The following is a 27944-nucleotide window of genomic DNA, read 5'->3' on the forward strand; positions in this document are numbered from 1 at the left end:
CGCGCCCTGCGGCCAATCAGAAAAATCGGCCGCCCTGCGTCAGCGGCACGCGGCGGCGGCGGAGGCTGTTGCTAGGCAGGCCGGCGCGCCTGGCCCAATGGGAGCGGGGCGCTGCGGCCGGGCCCGGGCGCAGGCGGCGGCGGCGGCGGCGGGCGCGGAGCGGTTGGGGGCCGGCGCTCACCATGCCCTACAAGCTGAAGAAGGAGAAGGTGCGGCCCTGGGGGCGGCGGCGGCGCTGGGGGAGCTCCCGCGCGCGGCGCGGCGGCCGACGGCTCGCTCCCGCCGCCCCTCCCCGGCGCGGCCTTCCCTCGGCTCAGCCCTCGGGCGGGGGCGGGTGCCTCCGTGCGAGCCCGGCCCGGCCCGGCCCGCCCTGCGCGCTCCGCCGGCCGCGGGGATGCTCCCGGTGGGGGAGGTACGGCCGCACCCACGCCCTGGCCCCGCTGCTCCCTCCGCCGGCGGGGTGAGGGCTCGGATCGGCCTCTGCCGCCGCCTAGGGCGGCTGGGCCGGGGCTGTGGGCGCCCTGGCACCGCGTATCTCCGATGAGGCCGCGCCCCGGGGAAGGGCTGGGTGGGCACACGGCCCTGGCACCCGCAGGTGCCCCGCCGGGGTCAGCCCGCGGTGACCGGGGCGGGAGATGCCAACATCGCTCCTGGGCTTGGGAGCCTGGCCTCGCCCTGGGCGTCAGCCGCCGCGGGAGCCGTTCAGGATGCCTTTCCCAGGGAGAAAGGGCTGGGAGTGGGTGTCCGGAGCAGGGCGTGCTGCGGGAGTGGTCTGTGGCAGCACACACCTGAGCTCTGCAGAGAGATGCTAAAATTCTGAACAAGGTGGAGTTTTCTCTGAGTGTGTTCTCATCCTTTCAGGAGTCTCCAAAGTCTACCAAAAGCACCACAAAGCCTGGCAGCAGCAGCAGCAGCAGCAGCAGTAGCGGGAAGGATGGTGGGGCAGAGAATTCAGAAGAGGTAAGGCTTTCACCTTGGGTACAGCAGTGTGCATGTGCAAACTAATCTTTGGGGAGGAATTAAATCTTTCATTTTAACTACTTCAAGCTGTTCCACCAGATAACACATGTCACCAGGATCTTAGGAAGTCGGAGAAGGAAAATTGGCCCAAAGGGAACAATGATTATGGATGAGACCGGATGAGTCTCATACCCTACAGACCTGCAAAAAGACATTTGGCACAAAGCTGAGGGCAAGTGGTGCTCACAGAGGTGGGCAGGGCATGGCAAAGTTGGCTGCCCAGAAAGGGACACGCCATGATTATCAAGGAGGTGGAAGCCTGGCAGATGGGAGCAGCCTCCTTGCTGCTGTCAGAGCAAAGTGCCATCAACTCCGTTGTCACTTTGTGTCAGAGTGGGAGAGTAGTGAGAAGCAAGAGGAAAAGATCTGTTCTTCTGAGGCATTTTCTGGAGGAGTGAGATTAGGAAGCAATGGATAGGAACACTTGAAAGAATAAACTGCTAGAGATTCAATGGCTCTCCTTTGATATAACAGCCTTGTTGCTGAATGCAGCATTCCTCACAAGAAGGCACAGTCTGTATTCCCAGATGTGCAGTCTCACTCTCAGTTTGGATGTTGCCAGGGTAGATACATTAGAATGGCCTCAGCAGAATATGATAGCATGATAAGCTGTCCTTAGAATTAGCACAAAGTTGTGTTCAGTGGAACTTTTCTGGTAGTCCTGATTTTGTTTGGCTTTCAGGCAGTGGTTGTGGAATTTGAGAATTGTCTCAGAAGGATGTTATACACATCTGAGGAAGCATGCATTTATGTGTGGTTTATTTATTTTAATGCTGCAATTTGGCAAACAAGCTGTGCCGCTTCTACATCCATAGAAGCTTGTGTGCTCTAGTCTTATCTGGAGCACATTGTGCTTGTCATTTGGAGGGCTGGGCATGGGAGAGATGTAGGGCTAATAAAGACTCACAAGAAATGTGTAGTACAGTGGCATGGCTGTAGTCAGTGTTTTATTTTAGAGTCTACTCCGAAGCACAGATCTGCATTGCAGAGCCTCAGAAAATAAACCTACTACGAGCCACTCAGTTTTGTGCACCTGCCATGTGGGCAGCAAGGAATCAGCCTTACTTTGTGTGCCTTGGAGCAGGCAGCAGTTTTGTAGATCCTCCACCCTGGCCTTTTCCTCTGTCTGTTTTGTTCTGTGTATGCAGCTTAAACCAGATTGGTGGGAGAGCTGCCTGCAGACTCCAAGGAAGTGAGAGAACTCCTGCGTTGGCATTATGGGGTCAGACTTTCCTTTTATTTGTGTGGAACTCTTTGCTGAGTTCACAGCTCTGGAAAGGTGTAGGAAAGTCTGAGTCTTGCAATGGATAGCCAGCAAAGCAGGTCACTCTGATGTGCCCATCCAAATCAGCAGTGGTTGTGGCACTGCTCTCCTGGTTGCAAGTGGTGCAGTAAGAAGGGAAGAATGTCACAGGTGACAAGCTTCCTTTTGTGACCTGAAATGGCATGTAATATTTGCCTGGGTGCAGGAGAAACTTAGAAGTGATGTGTCTGAAATTCCCTCCCACAAAACATACCTAGCCACTTCCTCATACTCCAGACAAAATCCAGCCCTCCTTTAAGATGGAAAGCTGCGTCTCCTTTGATCATAGGAACAGAGAGCAGAGCAGAAAGGAGACACTTCTGCAGTGTGTACTGCCACAGGTCTCTTCCTTTCTCTGTTGAGTCTGCAGTGAAGTTTGTTCCCTCTTGGTGCTTTCCTGTCTCTGGAGTACTCTGATGCAGAATGGAGGAGAGCTCTTTGGTTGATAAGAAGAAATGTATACCAGTTTGAATGCGATTTTCTTGCTCTTCAGGAAACACAGAAAGGTATTTTGACTTTCACAATGTGTGAAGAATTAGGTAATGTGTGCTGGGAGCAAAACTCCTTCCTTATGTCAGAAGCAAGAGGTGGTTTGACTTGTGAAATGCTGGGAGTGGTGTGGTCTGGTGGGGTTGATGGGCTGAGCCCACCCTGGGTACCTCTGCTGCCATTGTGAGAGTTTCATGCCCTGTGAATTCCCTTGTGGAGTTGTGGTTGGTTGGTTCCCTGTTCTAGAGTGAAAATTGGGTGCACTAAAGAGATCTTTCCTTTTTCTTCGTATCTCAGTAGATGCTTACTGGGCTTGCAGCAGGGGAGCAGGATGTGGGCAGCCCTCTTCCAGCTTTTGCTTTTCTCTCTCACACCATGCTCCATGGAGTAGGGGAAAGAACCAGCTTTAATTTATCCTGGTACCAGAAAGTTATGATTTGTTTTGTCTTGTCTAGCTGGTGGGATGAGTGAAGCTTGTTGCAGAGCAGCTCTGTTTTGATGGATCTGGGCAAATGCGGTGGACAAAGAGCTCCTATGGGGATCTCTGTGGAGGGAGATGAAGAGGGTAGGAGCCAGTCCAGAACCCCCTAAGCAAAGTGCTTTGTTCTCTGCAGCAAAGGAGCTTTTAGTGGAGCTGAATCTGGAAGGGCAGATATGTGGAAAAGCAGGCACATCCACAAGGGAAGGCAGGTGTTGGATTCTCTCTTAAGTACAGGGGTACTGCAGTGCTCTTAGTTTTACTCCAAGATGAGCATCTCTCTGATGTGAATAGCCAGCAGAGCTTGGCCAGCCCCTGGCTTTGGGGGGACAGTTTGCTGTGGAAGAGACAAGGAGCAGTGGAGTAAAACATGAGAGCAGGGAGTGGGAAATTAAAGGTATGTTTAGTTCAGTCCCTCTGCATGTGAACGCAGGGAATTTCTGTGTAGCTGTTTAAGGGGAAAAAAATAAATAATGTCAGAGACCAAGGCAGTGTTGAATGAGAGGATGAGAAAGAGTTACTCCTCGTGGCCAGAAAGACTGGGAGAGGCAGCTGGGTGGGGAAAAGAGTTAATGACCTGGAAGTGGGAGCAGGCATTAGCAGCAGTAAAGATGGGAGTTGCTCTGCAGCCTCAAGGGCAGCTTGGAGCCTTGCTGATGAGATTTGCAGCTCTGGGAGAGGGTGTATCTTTTCAGTGAGCTGTATTTTCATGTTTTGCACATATCTCCATGGGGCTTGTTACTGCAGTACCTGGAGTTCATTATTCAGAGACAGGCATTACAGTGTGTTCGTGTTACTTCTGAGGCAGAGAGCCTCATTTTAATAGGGAAGCTGTGTAACAGCAGACAAAGAGAGCAGGTACTGACTTGAGGGATGGGAAGGGAAGAGTCATCTGAGGAGGAGGAGCTGAGAGCAGATCTGGGCTGGGAAGCTTAGCAAGCAGGGGATGCTCAAGGGACCAGTGAGGCAGAAAGGGCTTCCTGAGTGTCGATGCACCCAGCTGCAGTAGGAGTGCCTGCAGAGGTGAGGTCATGCACGGGCAGGGGAGAGCAGGAGGAGCTAGCACAGCTCAGGGTGGCTGGGGGAAGAGGATCTCTGTTCTCTGGGGTGGAGAGGAATGGCACAGAGCAAGCTCAGGGCCTGGGGCTCATTGACTTGTGCAGGCAAGTTCCTAACTAGGAGGAGAGGTGGTGGGAACCAGTGGGGAGGAAGTGCTCTGGAGGCAGGGAGCCTGTGTGCAGGAGTTCTAATTCAGTTTCATTTAGGGGTGGCCTGTCCTGTTGGCACAAGGAGCTGCTCCACTGCAGTGGGGAAAGTGGGACTACCCCACTGTGCTTGGTGCTATTCTCTGGTCACTTCAGCATGTTCAGTGCAGCAGCCACAGCAAAAGCCAACAAGCTGTCGGCTTTGTCATGGTGTGTGAGCTCTGCTTGTCAGGAAGGGGCTGAGTCTGCTCAGGTAGAGAGGTGCCTGCAGCCATGGAGCAGTTGGCTGGTGTTGGTGTCAGGGAAAGAGTCTGAACATGAGGAGAAAAGCTTTCAGGTTCAGTAGTCTGCTGTGTTTTCAGGGATGGAAACTTCAGAGAAGAAAGTGTTAGGAAACTTAAAATAAGCCTCTACTGATTCATGTGCCAAGGTAGGAGGTGTTGAAGGCAGCAGGACAGCAGGCCTGCCACAGGAAGCACCTCCTGAAAGCAGGGATTCAACTTGATCCCAGAAAGTGCCTGTACAAGCAGCCCATCATAAACCCTCTGAGCACTGCAGCGTATGAGTATATCTGACCTCTCCAACCATCAGGTTTTCCCTAGCAATCTCAGCTGTGGGACTTTTGCATGTACATGACTGTTTCTTAAATAGCTGGCAGCTAAACCTGAAACTATGTTTTGTCTCTCTTCATGCAAGATGTTGAAGACTGTGGACTGTTGAAGGCTGGTGGATTTTTCCAGCCCCCTGATGCAGCCTGTTCACATACAGTAAACACACCATGCTCTGAACATTTGCCTGTGGTGTTTTTGGGTGGGTGAGGAGTACACAGGCATGTCCTGTCTGCTAGGAGGGCCCATGTGTCCTGCTTCCTTCAGTGTTACCTGGGAGGCCACCAGTCCATCTCCTGCTTCTCTCTCTACCATCTTTGCTCTGTAGTGGCTCAGCATTCAGATTTTTCTCTTCTTCCCTGTGGAAGGAGAATGATGCAGAGCTGAGGATTCCCAAAGGCAGTCGAACAATATTTTGAGTGGCTCACACTGCCCTGATACCCAGATATTCAGGGTGAGGAATGAACTTTTCAGTCTTGGAGGCTGGCCAGCAAGGCTTTGTCCTGGCTTAACTGAGCAGAGACTACTCTTTAGGATAAGTTGCCTCCAGTTTGTAGTCTGGGCCTGCTTTGTTTGGCAGACACTGCAGTTTTTATCACAAGCTCATCTGGCTCCCTCCTCTCATCATGGGACAATGCTCTGTGAGGGGAATTGAAACAAATGTAAACTGCAGAGAGTTCAAGTCTTGTTGTCCTCCCCCCACCTTGGCTTGGAGCTGAGCTTGAAACAGAACCACTCAAGATTTCCTTCAAACAAAGCCAGACCAGAACTTTTCTGATTTCTCATTCAAAGTAATGGCTTGGCAAAAAAATTGGGTGTTTTGCCTTGGGCCCTGTTGTCTACGGAGAGTCTTTACACTTGCTCTACAGATCCCAATCTGTAGAGCAACATCTCCTTGTAGACAGCTTTCCCTGTTCCTACTTTGCTGCCTTCCCACATGCTGCAGGTACAGTAACTCTTGCTCTTGAACTGCAGTGTTGTGCTGCACCTCTTTGGAAACCAGTTCAAGGAAAGGACTGTGCAGAGTAGCTGCAGCTCAGCCAGGAACAGACTGGCCATCTGGAGGGTGGTGAGCTCTGCTGAGCTCCTGCACTCCCTTAGAGCACTGCTGGTCATGTTCTTGCGAGGTCTGCATTCATACCACCATGCTCTATGTGGCAGCTGAGAATTATAGGGAAAGAAGGAGGTGATGTCCAAGAATTTCACTCCCTCTGCTCCCCATCCATTGTGCTATTCTTGCTGTATCCTAAACAGGTTCATCCTGCAGCTCCTTGGCTTCGTGTACCAGCAGGAAGGAGGTGGCTCATGCAGCACAGCCAGGGTAGGCTGGGTGCTGGTTCCAGCTAATCCCTCTGCTTCCTGGCAGGATGTTGCCCTCTTTTGTCTGAGTTTTCCACAGGTTGGGTCAGTGTGAAATTAAAGAGTCAGTTATTGAGTCATTATGGTCCAAGTGGGACTTGAACCAGGAGAGCTTCAGCAAGGTCAGAAGAGAGCTGAGCTGAGCAAACCCTGGCTTGAGTTTCTGGTCACATGCTAAACATGAGAAAGGTGCCTCTGTTAGTGCAGTGTAACAGGAGTGCAGTGGGAGAGGAGAATGCAGGCTGAGAGTTTGTGTGGCTAAAAGGAGTGATGTGGAAAAAGCCCATCTACAAAAGTCCAGACAACAGTGAGGCAGAGATGGGAGAGAGCAGCCAGCATGGGCTGGGAGAGCCCACAGCCAAGGTTGTGTATGTTTATATGTATGTGTGATCCATGTGGTTTATAGGTGCTCCTGGACCATGAATGCAGCAGTGATTGTAGTGGGCCTCACTATTGCCTTTCCAAGGCCTTTATGTCTGCTCTGTACGACATGCTTTGCTTTTTCACAAGTGATTCCCTGCACAAGGACAAGAAAGCAAATGGCTAGTTTTCTAAACTTGCTTGTTGTGTGCTGTACAGAGTTCTGCAGGGACAGCAGCGCGCTGAGATTTCTGTTTGGACCACAGAAAGTTCTTGTTTCTTCTTCATGTAATTTTGTCACAAGATGTGACTTTGCTTTCCATATCCGTAGCACTGGCTGTGCTGAGAGGCTCCAGTGTCTTTGTGGTACCTTGCAGACATGAGTAAAACTGATGTTTACTTTGCAGGTATGCTTCAAAGGCAACCAGCAGCTCTAGAGCTGGTGAGATGCACCCAACTGCAAGTGCAACAGTGAAAAACCTGCCTGGTTTCTTCGTTCCAAGAAGATGCTGATGGCGTCTGCTTACGAGGCTTGTAGGTAAAAGCTTCTGAGTTGTTTTACTCTTTTCTCTCTCACCAGGCCCAGCAGCCTCAGCAGCAGCCTCAGCAGCCACAGCAGCAGCCACAACAGCAGCCAACTTCAAACAAGCGGCCCAGTAACAGCGCTCCCCCCCCAACCCAGCTGAATAAAATCAAGTACTCAGGGGGACCCCAGATTGTGAAGAAGGAGCGCCGGCACAGCTCTTCCCGTTTCAATCTGAGCAAAAACCGGGAGCTGCAAAAACTCCCAGCCCTCAAAGGTAAAGAGGCAGTGGGGTGGAAGTGACCTGCATGACAAGCTGCAGTTTCTCCAGGCAGAGTGCAGTGATGTAAGGGTTCTTCCCAAAGCAGCCCTTCCAGTGTCCAGCTAGTTACAGTGGCAGTGCAGCAAGGATGGTTCTGGGAAAGGTGCTTGGCTTGTTAGCATGTAGAGAATTGATGGATGGTCTAAAATAATCAGAGTATTCTGGATGCAAACTTCATAGTTACCTTCCCAGTTGAGGTATTTAAACCTGCTTCCATGTACTGAGGATTGCCTCAGATTCTTCAGCAGGTTGTGCAGGAAGGTGGTAAAGTGCAGAGACCTTGGTGCAGACTGTCCTTGGTTCCTACATCCACCCATTCCTGGGGAAGGAGCAGGCTTCCTCCTCATTGTGTTTCCATTGCAAATTACGATAGTGCAATTGAACCTGTCCACATCAGGGCAACTCGGTATTAGCACTTAGTGTACATTATGTTGCAATTAAGCATGAGTATGGACAAGGAGAAAGCATTTTCAGCAGTCATTGAGGCAGAGCCATTGCTTAGTGTTGCTCAGAGACAGAGACAAGCCTTTGGGGAAGGCTGAGGCAATGTGTAGTTTCCAGTTGTATCAAAAAGAGAATCTGTTAATGTACAGCTCCTGCCACCCTGGCCCCTCTCTTCCACCCTATTCTCTGGCAGGAGGGGCTACAGTCTGTGCTGCCCAGCTCCCTTTGTGTCTCTGGGGTGCAGGGCATGGCTGTCACTGGTCTGTGGTGGGAGCTGGTTGAGTTCCCTTTTCAGTGTTCTCTGTACACGGAAGAGATCAATGCTTATCAGGTTAGAAACTGCTACCCCATTTGAAATCCCCTCACAGGATAGTTGCTTCAGAGGCCTGGCAGCCTCTCTGCCTCCCTTGTCCCATGTCCATAGCAGGGATAACACTGCCTCTCCCTCTTCCCCTCCAGCAGTTCAAGAGCAGTGTGACAGGGGAGGGGGAAACCACAGGGAGCAAACCACTGTGCTACCTGGGTAAGCCAGGAAGATGCTCTGCCTGTCTCCAAGGACAAATGTCCCTGCTTTCTCTGACAGATGCTCCTCCACATGAACGAGAAGAGCTTTTCATCCAGAAGCTGCGGCAGTGCTGTGTTCTTTTTGACTTCATCTCTGACCCCCTCAGTGACCTGAAGTTCAAGGAGGTGAAGCGAGCAGGTCTCAATGAGATGGTGGAATACATCACACACAACCGTGATGTTGTCACCGAGGCCATCTACCCTGAAGCTGTTATCATGGTAGGGCATGGAGCCAGCGTTTGTGTGGCTTGTGTGTCAAAGAAGTAGGGAAGTGTGGGAGGAGGAGGGGATGGGGATTTGTCAGAGAGGAGTGTGACCCCAGTCCTAGCCATTCCTTACCTACCCACCTCCAGAAAGAGAAGTGTGTGTGGGGGTGGTGGTAGTGTCAGTGTCTGCTGTAGGGAGAGCTGGAAACTCTTGTCTCTGGCACTCTGGGGAGGTCCTGTGCAGACTGTAGCCCTGCAGCCTGCAGGAAGGGATCAGCGTGTGTGGACAGCTGTGACAAATCACAGTGTGTCACACTGCAGTGAAGGGTTTACTGTATGGAGGACCATCATGAGGTGTCAGAATGTCATTCATGCAACTTTTTCACTCACCTCAGTTTTCAGTGAACCTCTTCCGGACACTCCCACCATCTTCCAATCCCACTGGAGCAGAATTTGACCCTGAAGAAGATGAGCCTACATTAGAGGCTGCCTGGCCACACCTTCAGGTGAGGAGAGGTGGGGGATATAGATCTGGTGAATTTATTTCCAGGAAGTTAAGAATCCATGTAGAGGCTGCCAGCCCTGCCACTGCTGCTTCACCAGCCTGCAAGGGTTGCTGGGGAAAGACCAGGCCTGCCCCCCAGGGGTCAGAGGTGGCTCTTAGCTAGTGCAGGAAGCAAGGCTGTCCTGTGAGCTGGCTGATGCCTGTATGCAACATTCACCTGCAGATGGCTTTAGACAGACTAGGTAAAAAGGGTTAGGAAAATGCTAAGTGAGCATGGTTTAGCAAAGCTCAGCAGTGGAAGTCATGAGGAAAGGTCAAGGCACTTGCACAGGGATGTGTTGTCAAGCAGACAAAGGCAGAAAAAGAGGCAGGTACTGCAGAATGAAGCAGAAAATACAGAGAAGAAATAAGGTGTCATTCTGCAGCAGTGGTTAATCACTTCTCACTGCTGCAGTTGACATAGGGATGTGAGCATTGATAGAAATAGCGTGTCTTCAGCACCAGAGTGCTGTGAATGCAAGGCAGCATTTGTTTCTCAGAATTGAGTCAGCAGCAGCCAGCAGGGATTTGTGGCAACTGATTGCTGAGCTTTTTGGTCAACATCTCAGTTTTTTTACTGCTGTCCTTGCCAGCTAGGCCCTACCTGTAGATGCATGGTCCTATCATTCCTTCAACTCCAGTCAGACCTTTCAAATGCATTGATCTTGTTTGGCCTAGTGGCCCCTCAGAACCACTGGGAGGGATGAGAGTGGACTCAGTCCTCTCAGAGAACAGCAGGGCCAGAAGTTGATGTTTCAGCACTGACAGCCCTCTTAAAGCAAGCTGCCCTTTGTTTTCCAAGTGGGACACAGCGTGCGGCTCTCCTGGCTTAGTGAGGCCAAGCCAACCTTGAGTCAGTACCCAGGAGGCAGAGGACACTGCATGTTTTTTTGGGGTCTGTTTCATTTTTCTGCTCTACTGTTATTCCTTGGCATGTCTCAAGGGCATCCAGTGAGTCTGAGCCTTTGCCATCTCTGGAGATTTCTGATCTCTGTAGGGATGTGTGCTGAAGATGGGAGAAGAGTTTCCCAGGCCTAATGTCTTAATCTGAGTAGGTGGATGTTATCTTTGGGAGGTGATGAGATCTCACGCAGATTCGGGCAGTTATGTGCCACCAGAGACCCCTGCCCATTAAAGCAAGGGCAGCTGAGCTGATCCCAGTGGGTAAGGAAACACTGGGTTTTATGCTCCTGTTTGGGCTTCCTGGCTTTTCCCTGAATCCTTAAGGAGAAGAAGAACATAAAATCTGAAGTAAACACTGGTGAGAGGACAGGGAGATTTCTAAGTAATCTCTCCTTTTCCCCCAACAGCTGGTGTACGAGTTCTTCCTCAGGTTCCTGGAGTCGCCTGACTTTCAACCAAATGTAGCCAAGAAATACATTGACCAGAAGTTTGTGCTGTCTGTAAGTAATCGCTGCCCCTGCCACTGAGCACCACCTTTATGAAGAATGTGCAGTAGATTTTGGTGCTTGATGATGTGACTGTTCTTTATTTGTCCTGAATGAGCAGAGAATTTTCTGTGCAGGGCAAGACTGTGTGTGAGCTGTAGTCACTGGAACTCATAACTCATTGTACAGATGGAGGGGGGCACAGGGGCCTTGCAGGGGAAAGCTGGGGATGTGCAGCTTTGTAGAATGTGCAGGCCATCCCTGTGCTTCTGAAGGTGAAAGAAATGATGATGGCTCCAGCTTGTGACTAGGAGGTCACATGTTTCAGGGAAATGACCACTGTGCTCAGGGTGCTGAAGGCATCACTCAACTGAAAGGGCTGTTTTTGCCACAGAGGAGCAGTGCCCAGTGGTGCTGGTAGCTTTGCCCAGACAGGCAGTATGCAGGCACTGACTGAATTTCTCTCCCCACAGCTGCTGGATCTCTTTGACAGTGAAGACCCCAGAGAACGAGACTTCCTAAAAACTATTCTGCACAGGATCTATGGGAAGTTCCTGGGTCTGAGAGCATATGTGAGGAGGCAGATCAATAATATATTTTACAGGTGAGGTCTTTCTTACTACCATTTAGACTCCCTGTCTCCAGCATGTTTCCTTCCTCTTGCTTATCAAACTGTATCCAGCATTTGGCAATGACTTCCCATCCTTCTCTTTAGGTTCATCTATGAAACAGAACACCACAATGGGATTGCAGAGCTGCTGGAGATCCTGGGAAGGTAAGGCCACTTTTGGGAGTCCCAGAGGGCCCATAGTGAGAATGGCCTCCCAGCCCAGTGTGCTGTCTGAAAAGGCAGTGCCTTCCTTCAGCAGTCCTTGCAGGAGGTACCTCTTCCAGAGAATCTGTCTGACAGAGCATAAAGTGTGCTGGTATTCCCCAGCGTGCTGATAAATACAGTGGTAGCCTTCTCCTCCTCAGGTCTGTCTCCTGTTCTTTAGAGTTTGAGTCCAGTCACACTTGCTATCTTGCCTCAGCAGGCAGTGACAGAGCAGAGCTTCTCACAGCTCTGAGAAGCCTTAGCAATGGGCAGCCTTCTCCCAGGTTTCAGCTTCCCTTCTGTTTGTGGCCCTGTTGTGCTGCCATCCTCCTGTTCTGTAATGCACAAGACTCAAGCACTGAGCTGCTTCAGTGCTGGCCCTCCCCAGAGGTTCTGCCTAAGTGTGTGTGGGCTCAGTGTGGCAGGGACAGAGCAGAGTCCAGGCTCCATCAGAGACATTTCCTTGTGGTGCCTGCCAAGAACACTCTTGCTGAGCTCAGTGTGCAGGCTGGGCTGCAGTGACCACACTTTTGGTTGGTGCTTCCTCAAGGGGCTGGTGAGAGGCACTGAATTTCTGCTTGGTCAAAATTTTAACAAGACTCTTGTTTCTTCTCAGCATAATCAATGGGTTTGCTTTGCCTCTGAAGGAAGAGCACAAGATGTTCCTCATCAGAGTCTTGTTACCACTGCACAAAGTGAAGTCTCTCAGTGTGTACCATCCACAGGTGAGAAGTGCTTCAAGTTCAAGGGCAGATTGGGATTTTTGCAAAAGCTTACAGCTGTTAAAAGCTCTATATATTTATAATTTTTTGTAAGCTAGTTGTTTATAGCTATCCACCAAGCCACATAGCACAAAGTTCCTGCTGTGAGATGTTCTGGGCTCTGCACTAGTCCCATACTGTAGTGGTTGTTCCATTCTTGTGCTGTCTGGGCCTGTGCCACTGGATTATAGGAGAGTATCCTGACATTTCCCAGTGTCTTAATGCTGTGGCTTGCTTTGTCTTTCTGTACTGGAAGCTTGTGAAATATTGGGGGCCTGCTGAAACCAGAGAGGTAAATTTCCTAGCTGCAGTCATCAGCCTGTGCATGTGGTGTATCAGCTATTAGTCACCACTGAGATATGTGGAGAAGTTGGCTTGCTAGTCTGCTAGATCGGTTTAGAGATTAATTTCTTCCAATTTTGAGTACATAACAGAAGAATAGAGAAGATGAGAACTTCGGATAGGAAGTAAAAAAAAATGGGTACTAAGTAGGGATGTCTGTTCTCTCAGCCCTGTTTCTGTGGGGCAGAGCTTCGTGTCAGTCAGGTTTGTTCTTCCCCATTGTGTGCAGCTGTACCTTCATCTGAATGTATTGGCTGTGGACTGCTCTGGGTGACTGAAGTTTTGTCCTTTAAATTACACAAATGTCCTGATCTCAGGCCCTGCCTCCTTGGTCTTAAAGTCTTCACTGGCCATCAGTAAACTGGATTTGTTTAGAGCTGCAACATAATGGGCATGGTGTTACTTCCAGCCTAGGAGGTGGAAGCACTTAGTCTTGGGTATATTTGAGGAAGCTCTAATCTTGCCATGTTTTTTTTTTTCCTACAGCTGGCATACTGTGTTGTACAGTTCTTGGAGAAAGACAGCAGCTTGACAGAGCCAGTGAGTAATCTTGCTTCACTTCTGTGTGACAGTCAAATCCCAAAAAGCTTCACAGCTTCCTTAGAGAAGCCTTTTTTCACCCTTGCTGTAAAGGGGCTGGGAGTCAGTGGTATTGTTTACTGGGTTTGCCTGGCTCCCTGGGGGAAGAAGCAGCTGTACTCCTCATGTGCAAGCCTTTAGCATTCTCTCCTGAAAGCTTCAGGAAAGTGGGCTAATCTTCCTTTATGCTTCAGATCTTGGTGTAGCAGAAGGAACAGGATACCAAGCTGTTCTTCCAGGGCAGAGCTTCTGGCTAATGAGGGATACTGCAGAGACAAAATACATAACCATCTGATGGAACCAGAGCTTGTGGGAGCCCTGAAATAGTAAGAGTTCCTCCAGACTGCTGGAGTTGGCTGCAGAATTGTGGGGATGAGGTTAGGAACCTGGGACACAACATCTACTTAGGCATGCCACTGTTCCTTCCTGAAAGTATTCCCCTTCCAGCTTTAGCATCAGTCTGCTACTTTTGTAGAGGTAAGCCACATTGTAGACACATTTACCTTCAGGATATAGTGCTGGGAAACAGCAGGTTCTAAAATGTGAGCAGTGTAAATGGTGACCTCACATATTCTAGTTACTGTCTGCATGAACCTGCAGTGTTAACCAGGCTAAATGCCAGCTTGGCAGAGAGTGCAAGAAGGAGACAAGTGTTTCTCCACCCACTGCAGGCCAGGAAATGTCTTCTACAGAGCTGAGCTTCACAGGCTCAAAACAGCAGATGGGCAGAGAACACACACTTCTGTCACTGTAGCAGGGAGCACCAAAAGTGTGAGTGTTTTAATGAGTAATGCTGGCTGAGGTCGTCCTGTTCTTGGGCTCAAACGTGTGTGCCCATGGTGAGCCTGCCTGTGCTGGGTAGAAGCTGGTCAGCTGTTGTCAGCTTTCTGGCTCCACAGCTCTGACACCAGCAGTGCTGAAGCAGACCTCCTAGCTTTTCCTTTAAACCTGGGTCCTCCATTTCCTTTGTTCCCAGAAGCCTGCTCTGAAACAAACCGCTTAAAGTAGCTTCCTGATCATGCTGAGTACTTCCTGTGGCTGACATCCAGTCCTACAGCCTCCTGCCAAAGCACCTCAAAGGTTGCGGGAGAAGAAAGAAATGGAAATCTGTCAATATTCGTAGGCTTCACTTTGCAGTTTGTTCAGACAGTAAAGCTCTGTAGCTCATCACTTTTTTCTGGATAACTGTTTAGTGGCCCCTGGATTACAGAGCCAGGTCTGGCTTGGTGCTTGTGGAAAGCAGTGGAATGACCCAATTTCACTGCCTTCAGTAGATGTTGTGTTGTGTTTCAACCAGGCATACCAAGACCATACTGTCACAGCTTGGTTTCTGTTGAAGCACCTTGCTTGTGAGAGTTTTGAATAGACCCCCAAGATGACTGGTGTAACTGAAGTCTGGAAGAATTACAGGGCTTGTGCATCAGCAAGTCTGAATGCACAGAGAGATGTTACCAGCAGTGCTGGAAAGAGGCCAGATTACTCCCTGGGTCCACACTTGCCTCAAATGGCCTCCCAGAAGCTTGCTCAGCAAGGCTTGACATGGTAGCTCTTGCCTCAACAGCAGTCTGAAAGACTGTCAGGTGAGCAAGGCCTCAGATGTGCTCAGCAACAGCAAACACAGACTCCAGACACCTCACGCCACCTTAGTTGTAGGTGAAATGACTTCTGAGTCATTGAAGCTGACTCTGCCTGAATGGCAGACATGAATAATGACAAACATTGGGGATAATGGTCTGCTGGTTTCTCAAACCTTGAGTTGGCAGAAACATAATGCTCAGATATCTCTAATCCTGTTGTTGCACTGCCCACTACTGTCCCTCTGCTGCTCTGAACTTCCTCTCAAGTGCCTGACTTCAGCATCAGGTAGCTGAAGTACAGGGGTTTGAAAGGGCAGCTCCTATGGCCAGCTGTGTGTGACTCTGTGTCCACAGAGTAAGCATCTCTTCTTCCAACAGAGTGAAGGTCTGCCGCATCTTCGATCCCACCTTTATAGGCTAGAAGCAGATGGGTAGGACAGGAAGCAGTATTAAAAATAAACAAATAAAATCTAGTGAGATATAGTCCTTCCCTGTTCTTGTAAGCAATAGTTTTACTCAGCTAGAAGTTGCATCTGCATTGTCATATTTGATTATGACCATTAGGTGTAAACTCCATAAACTTGTCTGTTCCATTCTGGAGTCTGTTTCAACTTCGAGTCTCTACAAAGTCTTTCAAGAATGAGTTCCATAATCCAGTTACTTTTGTGTGAAGTAGTATTTCCTTTCCTTGTCCCAAACCCATCCATTGCTTTATTTATTCAGTGCTCCCCAGTATTCAAGCTCTGTAGTGTTTTGAATAATGACTCTTCAGAGACCTTCTCTATAGCATTTCTAGTTTCATTAGTTGAACTTCTGTGGTTACTTTGCACTGTCTGCCGGTGCTGCCCACTCCAGTTTCACCCTTCTGTGTTAAGCTGTGATGGGGATAAGAAATTATTGTAAGCTTTTTGCTTGTAATAAGAAATCATAGCAACCTAGGCAGAGCTGCTGCCATGAGTGTAACTTTGCAGGGTTTGGGCTTTTGTCTTCTTTTTTCACTGGTCACCTGTCCTGACTTACTGAGAAAGTCTATTCTGTTACTTCCTCCCCTCTTGCTGTTGTGACCAGACACTTAAAAATTTATTTTGCAGCTGGTGTTGACTTTGAGCCTCTAAGTGTCTCTGTACTCCTCCCACTCAGGTGATTGTGGGCTTGCTGAAGTTCTGGCCGAAAACTCACAGTCCCAAAGAGGTGATGTTTCTAAATGAGCTGGAGGAGATCCTGGATGTGATTGAGCCATCTGAGTTTGTGAAAGTTATGGAGCCCTTGTTCAGGCAGTTGGCCAAATGTGTCTCCAGCCCACACTTCCAGGTAGGTTGCAGCTCAGGGAGGAGATGGAGCATTGACTTGTAATCCACTTGGCATATGAGGGTGATACCACAGTTTTGGGCTTGTATCTGGCACGTGGAGGTGTGACCAGGGCAAGTATTGGGGTGACACGTGGTGGGAAGCAGTGAGAATCCTCAGCACAACCACAGCATGAGCTCATCCAAAGAGAAAACAGAGCAGATCTGTGGAGCCTCTCCTGCTGCTCTGTGCTGTTCAGCACTGTGCTGCAGCAGGCTGGGGCTGGAGCACAGGTGCTCTGCCATCTCCTGTTCTGGCTAGCAAGGACAGAGAAGATCCATCCAGGGTCACCCTGTTGAAGTAAAACCGAGCACTCTGCAGTATTGGAGAGAGGCCAATCAAAGACACTGTGCTGGGAAAGTCCTTTGTTTTATTCTGGCACAGATAGTAAAGAGTGAGGTATACTGGAGAAGTGCTGGAGTCTGTTTCTTCCTTGTTTCCACTGAAGGGAAACTGGTGTGGTAGCTGGCTAATATCATCTCTGTGGATGGTTGTCTTAAGGGTGGTGGGACCTGCTAGTAGCTCCTAGCAGGTGTTCTTCACTCACTGTTTTAGACTGCCATGAAGAGTGCCCAGGAAGAAGAGAGCTTGCTGGTCAAACACATGGTTGACTGAGGCATAGGTGGAGTGTTAAAGAAAAAATGACTCAGTCATCTCCCAGTGAGACTGCACAGTGAGGCAGGCTGGCTTCAGTTTGTCTTTTCATATAGAGAGGTACAAAGTCATGTGTTTACAAGCCAAAAAAAAGGTCAGTCTAGATCACACACGTATGTAAAAAAATCAGTTTTGTGTAAAGGTCTAGGGGAGCATGATGGAAACCAGCTGGACATGGATTACTGGTGTGGTGGTGGGAACCAAAGGACTGATGTGACCTTTGGGTGTGGAGGCAGCTACCAGAAGGAACTAAGGAGCTTACATAAAGTAGGGTAAAGGCTGGAGGAGAGACATCCTGTACTTGATAGCAGCCCTCATCTGCTGCCAAACTCTGAAGAACAATACTGAGAAACCTGGAGAAGGTGCAAACACTTTAGAGCGTAAGAGAATTAATCCCAAAGGCATCCCATACAGTCAGGCTGAGCAGTCTACAGCTTGTCTGAAGAGCAAAATTAGGAATTGACTTCTTGGTGAGTCTGAGCACTTTGGTGGGAATGAGTTTTCTCTGAATGGATTGTGTGTTAATCTAGCAAAAAAAAGCTTAACCAGATCTTGCAAACCAAAAGCTAGGTAAGTAAACACAAAGTGAGTTTCATTTAATTTACTTGTGTGGAATATTAAGGGGATATAGCAAGTTCTGCATTATCTGAAATGCAAAACTGAGTCTGCATGTCTCTTTTTCTAGGTTTTTAGGCCATTCTCAAGCTAGCACTAAATGCAGAAATTAGCCTGCATTGTCTGTCACTGTGCAGAAACTTGTTTGACTTGTTTGTCTTGTTAGAGCAGGATGGCTGTCCCAAGATTTTCCATATTTTCACCTTTACTAAATCAGGGGGTTGAATTGTGGGACTGGCGACTGAAGCATGCTTCAAAGCCCTGAGAGACTCTGTTGTGGAAAAGCCAGGGAGGAATGGAACTTTACAGAGGACAGTCTGAGGAAATGAAGAAGGCTTGAAGCTAATCTGAATTGGGACCTGTAGTAGATGACATTACTGTCAAGTGTTGTGTAAAGGGTGTTGGAATCTTCACTATATTGATGATATAAGACAGTAGGCTTGTCTGTTCAAGTACATGAGGCTTGTCTCAGAAAAGTGAGAAGTGTCTAAGGCAAAGGATGTATGGCCTCATAGAAGTTCATGAAGGTCAGCCCTGTGCTGTGGGGAAGCACGTGGGCTCCTTGGCTGGGTGGTGGCTTCCCTGTGCACCACAGGTGTTACTGGAAGGAGCCTCTTCAAGGATGCCTTTCTCTCCTGCTGCAGGTGGCAGAGCGAGCGCTGTACTATTGGAACAATGAATATATCATGAGCCTGATCAGCGATAATGCAGCCAAAATCCTCCCAATCATGTTTCCAGCACTCTACAAGAACTCCAAGAGTCACTGGAACAAGTAGGTCTTTCCCCCGTGCTCTGACACTTGCTGGATTGTCTGACCCACTGGCAGTCTTGGGGCATGCTGCTGCAGTGCAGCAATGCATGGTGCTTGGTGGCAGCAGCTGCTGAGACTGGGGGTTGGTGGTGGTATCAGTGTGTATCATGGAAAAAGATTTCCTGAACCCTCTGAGTTTTCTGTCAGCACCCCAGGAAAACCAAGACCCTTGTGCCCAACCAGTCTGCCAGTGTCCTATTAGAGGAACCCTTCATTGAACAGTCCTGCTGGGTCAGTTCAGCTGACTTATTCAGGGAAGTATGCCAGCAGCATAAGAGAAACCACTCAGCAGGTTTTCCATTTTATTTGATTATGTTCCCTGTTGCTGGTGACTGCCATTGCTTGGGAAGGACTTACACTGAGTCCTCTGATTTTGCCCCCAGCCATCTCTTCACAGCACGGAAAAGGGCCACAGCAGACCAGAGTGGCTTGCTTCTGCAAGGGTTTAGGCACCTGCTTTTACCAGCCTTGGGGCCATTGAGTCTGCATAGAGTTTGATACCTGCCTGTCACTAATGTTGCCAGTCTCTCACAAGTGTGCAGTAGATTTTCCATCTGACTTCTGGCTGCTTGTTAACTAATGTCCCACCCTTATGTTCTCTGTGACCAGAGAACTTGGCTAATGCAGTGCCTGACTCCTTGAGTACAGGAAAAACAGAGAAAGCAGAACTAACTGGGCAGCTGTCCATGTCAAATATTGTCCCCTGTGTCTGATTCCTAGATGCTACTCTGTTTTATGGTTCTCTTATCAACTTCCTTTCTTCTGACTTCTTCATTTAATACCTTACCTAATTAATTCAAGTTTAATTAATTTGATTTAACACACTTCCTTTAGTGAATTAGCTAAAAATTAATTCTAGGGAGGCTGGACAAGTCCAGAGCTCAGAAAAGGACTTTATGTTCTTGTCTGAAACCCTTCACCCATTCCATGTCCCTGCAGCAGCCAAGATTCGTGATTCTGCTGTTCCTGTCTTTTCTGGTCTGCTTCCCAGTGGTATTGAAGAAGGAGTTCTGAAAGTCTTTTCCTCTTATTTCTCCTTGTCTTTGAGCAACAGCCACATATTCTCAGGGCAGGTTGTGTACCTCAGATTATCCTCTTCCTTCACATATTTCATCTATTTGGTCAGACAGCCTGCTTAAGTCTAGCAGGGTTGCATTGCTCTTTGATATTCCATTTGCAGTGCTGGTAGAGACACAGAGCTTAGTCTGCTGAATCTCATCTTTTGCCTCTGGGTCAGGTATTTCAGAGACAGCTTCAACACTTGTTTTCATTTCCTAGGAGAGTCTTTGTCCCATAGGGAGTTCACACACAGTGCAAGCTATCTATAAATCACTGACACAGAGCTGACTTTTCTTCTGCGATATTCTGTGTGCTGGTTCCCATCTCTTCAGGGCTGCTGCCTGGCTGTGTTTTGGGCAGCTCAGTAGAAAAGCTCATGACCAAATACTGGCAGCCCAAAAAAGTCATTGTGTATATGTGGTGTATATGCACTGTGTATATGTGGTGTGAACAGTGGGAGGCACTAAAGTCCCCTCGAAAACAGCCTTGAACAGGCCCCCCTTCATTTCCCACTTCTGACTGCAAGAAATGAACACATGAATGTGTATTTTTGCTCTCATTATTCTGACCACAGCAGGCCTGTCCCAGGGTCTTCTCTTTCTTTTCCATCTCTTTCCCCCTGTTGTACAGTTCCTGCTGTGTTTATGGAAGGGATTTTGCCTTGGTGAGAGCTGGGGTTGTGTGAGAGTCTTTTGCCACATCACTGTAGAATGAGTTGCTGCTGCTGTTACCTCCTGTCTGTGCTGCTGGTGCCAGCTGAGGTGTAAGAACCTGCCCACCATGACTTGTTCTCCTTTCCTTGTTCTTTTGCAGGACAATTCATGGGCTGATCTACAATGCACTGAAGCTCTTCATGGAGATGAACCAAAAGCTTTTTGATGACTGCACACAGCAATACAAGGCAGAGAAGCAGAAGTGAGTAAGAGGTTTTTGACAAGTAACTTGATCCTAAAGTCTCTTTGGGGTACAGTAACAGATGGTAGATGCCAGTAGGCAGAGGGGAAATGGAAAGGTGGTAAGTAATTCTGTCAAAAAGTAGGATTCCTTAGCCATAACTATGAGCAGGGATAAGGTGTACCCTGATAAAAACCCTTTCAGTCCTGCTGAAGCAGGTAGCCTAGAAAAGGTTGATAGAGTTTGCTGAGTCATGAGCAAATAGATTGCCACATAGAGAATACTCAGCTTTGTTCTGCCTTGGAAATACTTACCAGTTCATAAATGTTGTAGTGATGTCAGTAGAATCTATTGCTTTAGAAAGGCTTTTCTGAAGAGTTTTGCTGCAGTGGGCATAATGCATCTTTCATGCCACAGGATGCTTTCAATTTTCCAGTGATAAAGATGGAATAATTCCTGCAGTTTCAAAGAGTGAATGGTGGGGATAAAATCTGAGCTCAGCAAGTACCTGTGCCATGATGCTGTAAAGAGGAAAGAACTCCACTTTTTCTGCTGCCTTGTGCTGATTTTGGTGCTTCTATGGCTTGCCTTGGTGAGCTGAGTCAGTCCAGTAAGCGAGAAGGAAACTTTTTTTTTTTTTTTTTGGATCTATTTTCTGCTGACTTAGTGAAATAAAATAGTAAAACAATGCTCCTCATTCCTGGATGAGCCAGGGCTGCTGGTGGGGAGAGCAGAGATAATCCTTACTGGGAGTGTAGAACTCTGGGGTACATTCTGTTGTTTTGTGAAATAGGGGTCAATAACTCAATAATAAGTAATTAGTTGATTTGTGAATCAGACCTTCAGATGAGTAACCTGCTTATGGAGAAATTAAGGTTTTTTAGGATCTAAAATGGGAGCAAGCAAGTTTTCTTTTTTTCCCATTCGAGGCCGTTTATGAAGCCCACCAATATCTTTACATACATTTTAAGTCACAGTACATTTCCTACAAGATCTACCTAGTGTTTCCATCAGGAGTTTTCTCTCTGTTTAGCTGCTGGGCTGCTGAAGGTGACTGTTCCCAGCACTGGTGTGTGACTGATGGAGAATTGTTCTGAAAAAGCTCAACTGAACAGCTCAGTGCTGTCCAATAAAAGGATGGGTAGTGCTGCAGTTTTCTGCTCATGTTAAGATGATTTTTTTTTGTCTAGTGCCTCTGTTCTTAATTAGGTTTCAGAAAACCTTATGCTGTGAACTAGAAAACAGCATGTGTGGGAAGGATTGCATGTGCAAACAAACTCAGTAAATAGGAAATGGGGAAAAGGAGAGAGTTGTGTGTTCACTGTTAGGCTGCAACCAGATGTTGAGAGGTCTGATTATGGCTTAGCCTCATTTTTAATTAGGTAACATGCCTATAAGTGACATGCCAGCTCAGGCCTGTCACTGCTGCACCCCCAGATGTGCAGCCACAGCCAGGGTGGTCATGAGGGACAGACTGCAGGAACATGTGGTGAGGCTGTCTCTGCTGTTCAGTGCAAATGGGCTGACTGCACCTTTCTAGTCTCCCCAGACACCTTTAAACTTTTGGATTATCAGAATCCTTTAGAAAACCAGTGAGGAAGTTGGGGCAGATGGCGTCTTGTCCCGAATGGGTTATTCATTTGGGATGTTTTGGGGTTGGTTTGTTGGAGGTGTTTATGTGACCTTATGTTTTCTGGTGGAGTAATCTGCTGCTTGGCAGCTTCATTCTCATTCTAAGCCTACATGACTCTAAAGAATGTGATGTCGTTACAGAGTATAAGAACTCCTTAACATAGATACATAGGGCACTAGAGAGACTAGTAGCTGGGATGAAAGTCATGTGGTTAATAGCCATAAAGCAGAGATTTTAGTGCAGATGTTTAAAATGTAGAAGAGAATAACAAGGGGTGGTCGATGCTCACCTCTGTTTGCAGCAAACGTTCACTGTCCTATGATTTATAAGTGACCCTGCTGAACAGTCACTTCACATGCATGCCAAAATCTGTGCCAAGTTCAAGAGCTATGCCTGGGCTGTTTGGGCAGCTCTCTGGTGTGTTATGGCTAGAGAGAGATGGAACAGAGGGCAGTGGAACCCCAGTTCTGTTGGAAAATAGTTTGTCCCTCTGCTTCTGGGGAGCACCAGGAAAATGTGTGTTTGAAATCCAGACTGGTGTCATGGCATTACCCCAGACACTCTGGCATTAAACCAGACACTCTGCTCTACTCCTGGCAGCACAAAGCCAGGCCAAAAGTACCTGTGCAGCCCAGTGTGGCCACCCTGTGCTCTGAGGTGAGCGAGGAGCATGCCTGTCTACCCTCTGCTAGCCGTAGTGTGTCCTCTCTTCTTGCCCCATCTCACCTGTAGATTTAGAATTAGGTTGAATTAGGGGTCTCTGAATGACAGAGCAGCTCTTCCCCTTGTCTGCACTTTTCTGCTGTCTCTTGCTTTTGTCATCCTGTGAGTGAAAGCTGTGCTTTCCCCAGGAGTTCACACTTGCTCTCGCTCTCTCTGTGCAGGGGAAGGTTCAGGATGAAGGAACGAGAAGAAATGTGGCAGAAAATAGAGGAGTTGGCTCGACTGAACCCCCAGGTGAGTGACAACAGGACCTAGGATGAATGAGGCAAGAATGTTCTGGGGGCCTTGACCTGCTGCCTCAGCCCATGAGAGCAGGTTTTAGCATCTGATCTCAGTCCTGTGGACACCGCTGCAGCAGTGGTGGGTCTCTCCCAAAAATCAGTGTTCTGGGAATGTTGGCAGTGTTTTATCAGGCTGTCCCTCTGTAGCACTGACCTCTAAGTACTACCTTATCGAGAGCATATATGTGTGTTTATGGACCACACTGTGAACTGCAGCTGCACATGCAGCATGCTGGGAGTCAGAGGGCACGGGGGGGAGAGGATACTCTTCCTTGCCTGTGTCCCTACTGTTGCCTTTCCGGGGGCCAGAGAAGGCAGCTGGAAGAACTGAGCCATGCCTTGTTAGCATGCTGGGGGACAAGGTGTGGTGTTGGATGGAGTGCTGACTCTGCAGCTGTCTGTGTTGTCTGCAGTACCCCATGTATTATGCACCTCTACCCTTGCCGTCTGTGTGCTGTATGGAAACGGAGACCCCGACTGCAGAGGACATACAGCTACTGAAGAAAACGGTGGAGACGGAGGCTGTGCAGGTGCGTACGTGACTCCAGTCCTTTCACAGTTGCTCCCACTCCAGCCAGCACATCAGCATAGCCAGAACTGGCTCTTTCCAAATGTTCTGAAGGTAAATGCCACTATTCTCACTCCTCATCATTAAGAGATCAACCTGTAGTTTAAAGAGTGGAGTTTATCTAACCTTCTCATTCTGGAAAAAGTGCCAGTGGGACTTGCTTGTGTCCTTTTGGTCTGTGTTTGGCTCTCAGCCTGTTCTGAAGCATGCTGCAGTGCCACCCAGCATAACCTAGAGCAGTTGGAGTCAGAGGCTGAAGGCATGAAGGGGTTTGCTACTGATTCCTGACTCCTTTGATTTGTTTGTAGATGCTGAAAGACATTAAGAAGGACAAAGTTCTGCTGCGCCGGAAGTCTGAGCTTCCACAGGACGTCTACACTATAAAAGCCTTGGAGGCCCACAAGAGAGCAGAAGAGTTTCTCACCTCAAGCCAGGAGGCTCTCTGACGGGCTCACGAGCTGGCCCAGGAAGCTCTGCCCCATCCCTTTCCTCCAGGGGTCATGGAAATGCACTCGGTTCTCATGTATAAGTAAGGAATGAACATGGTGAGCTGTGCCTGTCCTCCACTCCATCTGCAATCTGCATACCTCCAGGGTAGATCTGGTTTTATGTTATAACTTGTATCTCACCACTGTCCTGTCCTCCTGCTTTTTCTCCATCCTCCTGCTTTCCCACCTTGGCTCTGCAGGCATTAGGGGAGCCTGCCCGACTTCTGTTTTTATCAGTCCAGGCAGGACTCACTTCACTGTGAGCTGCCACCTGATTCTTACTCTGCCAGGAAGCCAGAGCCTTGCTCAGGCTCTGTGTTGTGCAGAGCCTGCCATGCATGGCTCAGTGTGCTGCTCCAAACTCCAAGTGCCCATCTCCGCCACACCTGCCCTGTGCTGCCTGTGCAGCTGAGCCCTGCCATGGTCAGAGGCCAGGCTGAGCTTGGGGCAGAAGCAGAGTTTGTGAAGGCTCTGCTGCCTCTCCAGTCTGCCTTGGGGTGCAGCTCCACAGCTGAAGGGTCTTAATGCACAGCGGAGGAAATGTTTACTTCCACCTTTCTTTTGCTACAAGCCCCTTGTTTTGTTCCCCTGTCAGTGGAGTGGGGGTTCAGTGCTTTGCCACCCCCAGTTAAGCTGGGTGCAAGCACTACATACTATTGCAGTCCTCCCTTTAGAGCATCCTTAGAAGCTCTCTTGTGAGAAAGTGAATTCCTTCTGCTGTTTGTGTTGGTCCGTGCTGACTCATTTCCTTCCCGATGTCTCGGGTTAATTGTGGGCCCAGAATTAACTTCCCGCTTTGTAGCAGGTGTCAGCCACTGACTTCTACTTTCTTCCTCTACCTGCTCAATTAAAATACTCCTGCAGCTCTCCCTTTGTCTCTGTATCCCATCCTTAGCTCTTCAGGGCCAGGGTTTCTAGGAAGCTTGTGCTGCTAGTCATTTCCGCAAGCTAGTGGAAGCAATGGCTACACCTCACGGGGGTGTGGCTGAGTTTGAGTGTTCAGTTGTCTCCTCATTATTATCAATGGCTAAGCACTACTGCTGAATCGCTTCTGTGGGTGCTCTGAGCAAAGTTCACCTGTCCTGTTACGTGTGCACCTGCTGTGGCCCGAGGCCCTTGTCAGTTATCACTTGGTGCATCAGGGGCTTGTGCTAACTTAGCATTTAGAAACACTTGCTGATAGCCCCGGGGCTTGCGCAGCACTTGGGCGCTACTGTGATCCAGCTTTCACCCCTGTTGTTTGTGGTGCAGATTTAGTGCCAGGCCAAGGTGCCACCTCAGAGGCTGGTTTGTCATAGAGAGGGAGTCCTTGCTTCTTAGCTGCTGTGCCTGCTTTCTTGACACATAAGCTTAAGTGGGTTTGCAGTAGTGCAGGGAGCCTGCGGGGTTGGTGCTAGCCTGGCACTGCTTTGCAACAGCACGGGATGTTGTAGAAGGTTCTGGTGTATCTGCTTGTCCTCACTAGTAAACCATTTCCAGGTCAGAGGATCACCCCCTCTAATCTTTCTGCTGGTGTGCAGCACATCTTTCCTCCAACCCCAGCAAGGCTGTTTTGACCTGTGTATCCTGCATCCCTGCCCCGTGTAGCTCTCTCCCGGCTCAGCCCTTTTCAGGAATGCCACCATCTCTTGGGAGGAGCTGGCGGGTGCACGTGTGAGATCCCCCCAGTCACGCAGGGCCCCACCTCCCCTCCGCCTCACACAACGGGCCAGTTCGTCAGGAGACTTCAGAAACACCTCAGGGAGGTTATTGCTTATTTTGAACATTAGTCTGAGCTCATGATCAGCTGCCAATCAATTACCTCACGCCTGGCACAGCATGTGGACACGCACCGGGTGGTGCCAGAGCAGCACGGCGGAAATGAGGGCTGCCAGGCTCAGGCTGGGCGGGAGGCTCCTTCCTGTTTCAGCACAGGCTCTCCAGCTGGCTGCTTAGCATTGTGCTGTAAGCCAAGACCTCATTTTTAGATTGCTACAGCATGGTATGCCCTCACTTGAGCCTGCTTGCTGCTGGGCAGTGGCTGCCTTTCCCCGCTGTGGGCTGCTCTGCCTGCAGAGGGAACAGAATCTTGTGGTGTGCAGGGCTGGCACTGTCCTGCAGATGATCTGTCTCTGCTGACAGCCCCTGACCCTGGCCAGAGGAATGCTGCTGGGGTTGTGCCATGTGCAGGGGCAGGATTGTAACACATCATGATTATGTGCTGTACAGCTTTGATGTTCCCATAGCTTTTTGTGTCTTGTTTTGGGTCAGGGAACTTAGGCTTAGTACCTTCACATCATCCTTTGTTTGCTGCCTATTCATTCCAGTGTCCTGGACACCTCAGAAGGGGACCATGTGAGACAGGGGGGAGTGTGCTCACCCTCTCACCACATGTACTGCTCTTAGGCAGACCTGCATCTGCCACGCTACAGCTGCCCCTTGCTCAATACTTGGTTTCTAGCATTAGTGCTGCTCATTTCTGCCTATGCCTTTCCCCACATCAGCCAAAGGGACAGAACTGGAGCTGCCTCTTCCACTCCACCTGGCTTGCTCCTCCCAAGGGAAAAAGCAAAACTACTGCATTCACACCCTGGACACAAGTATTAAGCTGCTTACAGTTCATATGTACATATGGTGTACTTTATTTTCAGTAGAGCATTACATAGTATGAAAGTGTTGGATTTTGTACAGATGTCCCTGTATGTACAGAACTAAATAAAACCAATCTCTTGGAATGACACATCTTGCTCCACCTGTGATATTCCAACACACAGACCCTATCCTGAGAGGAGGGGCCCTAGCCTGGTTGAGAGAGTGGTTTCTCTAGTACGGTCAGCATGGGGCCAGGTCCACTGTTTGTCCTGAGGGAATCTGGGCAAAGCCAGCCAAGCCCCATTGCCCCATATACATCCAGGCATGGAAAGCAATCTGCTTCCACAGAGGTAGAGGAAGCTAACACAAGGTCATCACACTGACTTACGCACCAGCCAGAACCCAGAAGAAGGAGTGGGAAGGAAAATCAGACAATGTCAGTGGGACAAACTGGGAGGTTGATAGTGGCAAGTCCTGTCAGCACCTGGCTCGGAGGCAGTGGGTGCTTCCAGGGTAGAGGGAGGGAGGGAGGGCTGGGGTTTGCAGCCCCTGTGCCGCAGTTCAGCCCTCAGTTCCACTGAGGCCGGGGGCCGCTGAGGCTCTGCCGGGCCTGCAGCGTGCGCTGCACCACGTCCTTCCACTGCTCCTCCGAGATCTGGTTGGCCCAGGCAGGGATGCCCAGGGTGGGCAGCTTCACGCTGGCCATCGTCCTCTTCACCAGCTCCACATGCTCTGGGAACAGAGAGGCCGTGAGACCGCGGCGGAGCCCCGGGAAGGTCCCGCCGGAGACGCAGTTACCTGCATCCATGGGGATGGAGCTGTGGCTGCTCTGAGCCGTGGCGCCTTCCGCTGCCTCCTCCTCATTCTCCTCCTCGCTGTCCACCGGCGGGTCGGGCAGGTGCAGCCTCAGCATCTGCGGAGAAAGGCGGGCAGCGGGGGTCGGGACCGCGGGTGCCCCCGACCCCGGCCCGGCGAGAGGCGCTGGGCGGTACCTGCAGCCGCTCCTGCAGGCCGGGGCCCGCGTCGCCGAGGCCCTGCTCCGGTTCCTGGCTCAGCGGCTGATACAAGTACCCGCCGCCGCCCTCCTCCTCTTCCTCCTCCTCCTCCTCCTCATCGCCGCTCCACCCCGCCGCGCCGTCAGGGCCCTCCGGCGGCCCGGGCTCCCGGGGACAGACGCGCTCGGGGCCCATGCTCCGCACCACCGCCATACACCGGGCGCGGCGCCGAGGAGGTGCTGCCGCCGCCACCCGGAACCGCCGCGGCCGCCGCGGGGCACTCTGGGTGTTGTAGTCCCGAAGCGGGCCCCGGGCGCGGCGGGCGGTGCCGCCGGCACGCGCCGCCGGTGCCATCGAGCGTCGCCATCGAGTGTCACCATCTCGGTCTGGGCCGGGGCCGGGCCCGGGCGGGGCGGGGA

The 27944-nt window shown here is 49.9% G+C and overlaps 2 protein-coding genes across 5 annotated transcripts; one reads left to right on the forward strand and one right to left on the reverse strand.

Annotated features, from left to right (window-relative positions):
* Positions 1–64: 64 nt before the first annotated feature.
* PPP2R5D (protein phosphatase 2 regulatory subunit B'delta) lies at positions 65–26678 on the forward strand. Of its 4 annotated transcripts, none has more exons than XM_041468141.1 (16): positions 65–209; positions 862–960; positions 7400–7622; positions 8695–8894; positions 9277–9387; positions 10736–10828; positions 11287–11417; positions 11529–11588; positions 12244–12352; positions 13217–13270; positions 16027–16197; positions 18147–18274; positions 20186–20287; positions 22784–22856; positions 23317–23433; positions 23780–26678. In XM_041468141.1, the coding sequence occupies exons 1-16, from the start codon at positions 183–185 to the stop codon at positions 23915–23917; spliced, it is 1836 nt and encodes a 611-aa protein (XP_041324075.1). In that variant the 5' UTR covers positions 65–182; the 3' UTR covers positions 23918–26678. The 4 variants fall into 4 exon arrangements, with proteins under 4 accessions (XP_041324075.1, XP_041324077.1, XP_041324078.1 ...); XM_041468143.1 differs by having other exon boundaries at positions 7403–7622; XM_041468144.1 differs by lacking the exon at positions 65–209 and adding an exon at positions 328–412.
* Positions 26563–27890, reverse strand: MEA1 (male-enhanced antigen 1). Its single transcript, XM_041468150.1, has 3 exons — positions 27523–27890; positions 27329–27443; positions 26563–27262 (listed from the first exon to the last, which is right to left on the reverse strand). Exons 1-3 carry the CDS (start codon positions 27877–27879, stop codon positions 27099–27101), a joined length of 636 nt encoding a protein of 211 aa, XP_041324084.1. The 5' UTR covers positions 27880–27890; the 3' UTR covers positions 26563–27098.
* Between the last annotated feature and the right edge of the window lie 54 nt (positions 27891–27944).

This window comes from Pyrgilauda ruficollis, unplaced genomic scaffold (assembly GCF_017590135.1).
Source record: "Pyrgilauda ruficollis isolate IOZ18807 unplaced genomic scaffold, ASM1759013v1 scaffold211, whole genome shotgun sequence".
Classification (NCBI taxonomy): domain Eukaryota; kingdom Metazoa; phylum Chordata; class Aves; order Passeriformes; family Passeridae; genus Pyrgilauda; species Pyrgilauda ruficollis.

Coding starts and splice junctions, on each gene's coding strand:
- MEA1 (XM_041468150.1), bottom strand. CDS start 27,879: ATGGCACCGGCGGCGCGTGCCGGCGGCACCGCCCGCCGCGCCCGGGGC. Junction 27,444..27,522: donor GCCTGCAGGAGCGGCTGCAG/GTACCGCCCAGC, acceptor CTTTCTCCGCAG/ATGCTGAGGCTGCACCTGCC. Junction 27,263..27,328: donor CTCCATCCCCATGGATGCAG/GTAACTGCGTCT, acceptor CTCTGTTCCCAG/AGCATGTGGAGCTGGTGAAG.
- PPP2R5D (XM_041468141.1), top strand. CDS start 183: ATGCCCTACAAGCTGAAGAAGGAGAAG. Junction 13,271..16,026: donor ACAGCAGCTTGACAGAGCCA/GTGAGTAATCTT, acceptor CCTCCCACTCAG/GTGATTGTGGGCTTGCTGAA. Junction 20,288..22,783: donor TACAAGGCAGAGAAGCAGAA/GTGAGTAAGAGG, acceptor CTCTCTGTGCAG/GGGAAGGTTCAGGATGAAGG.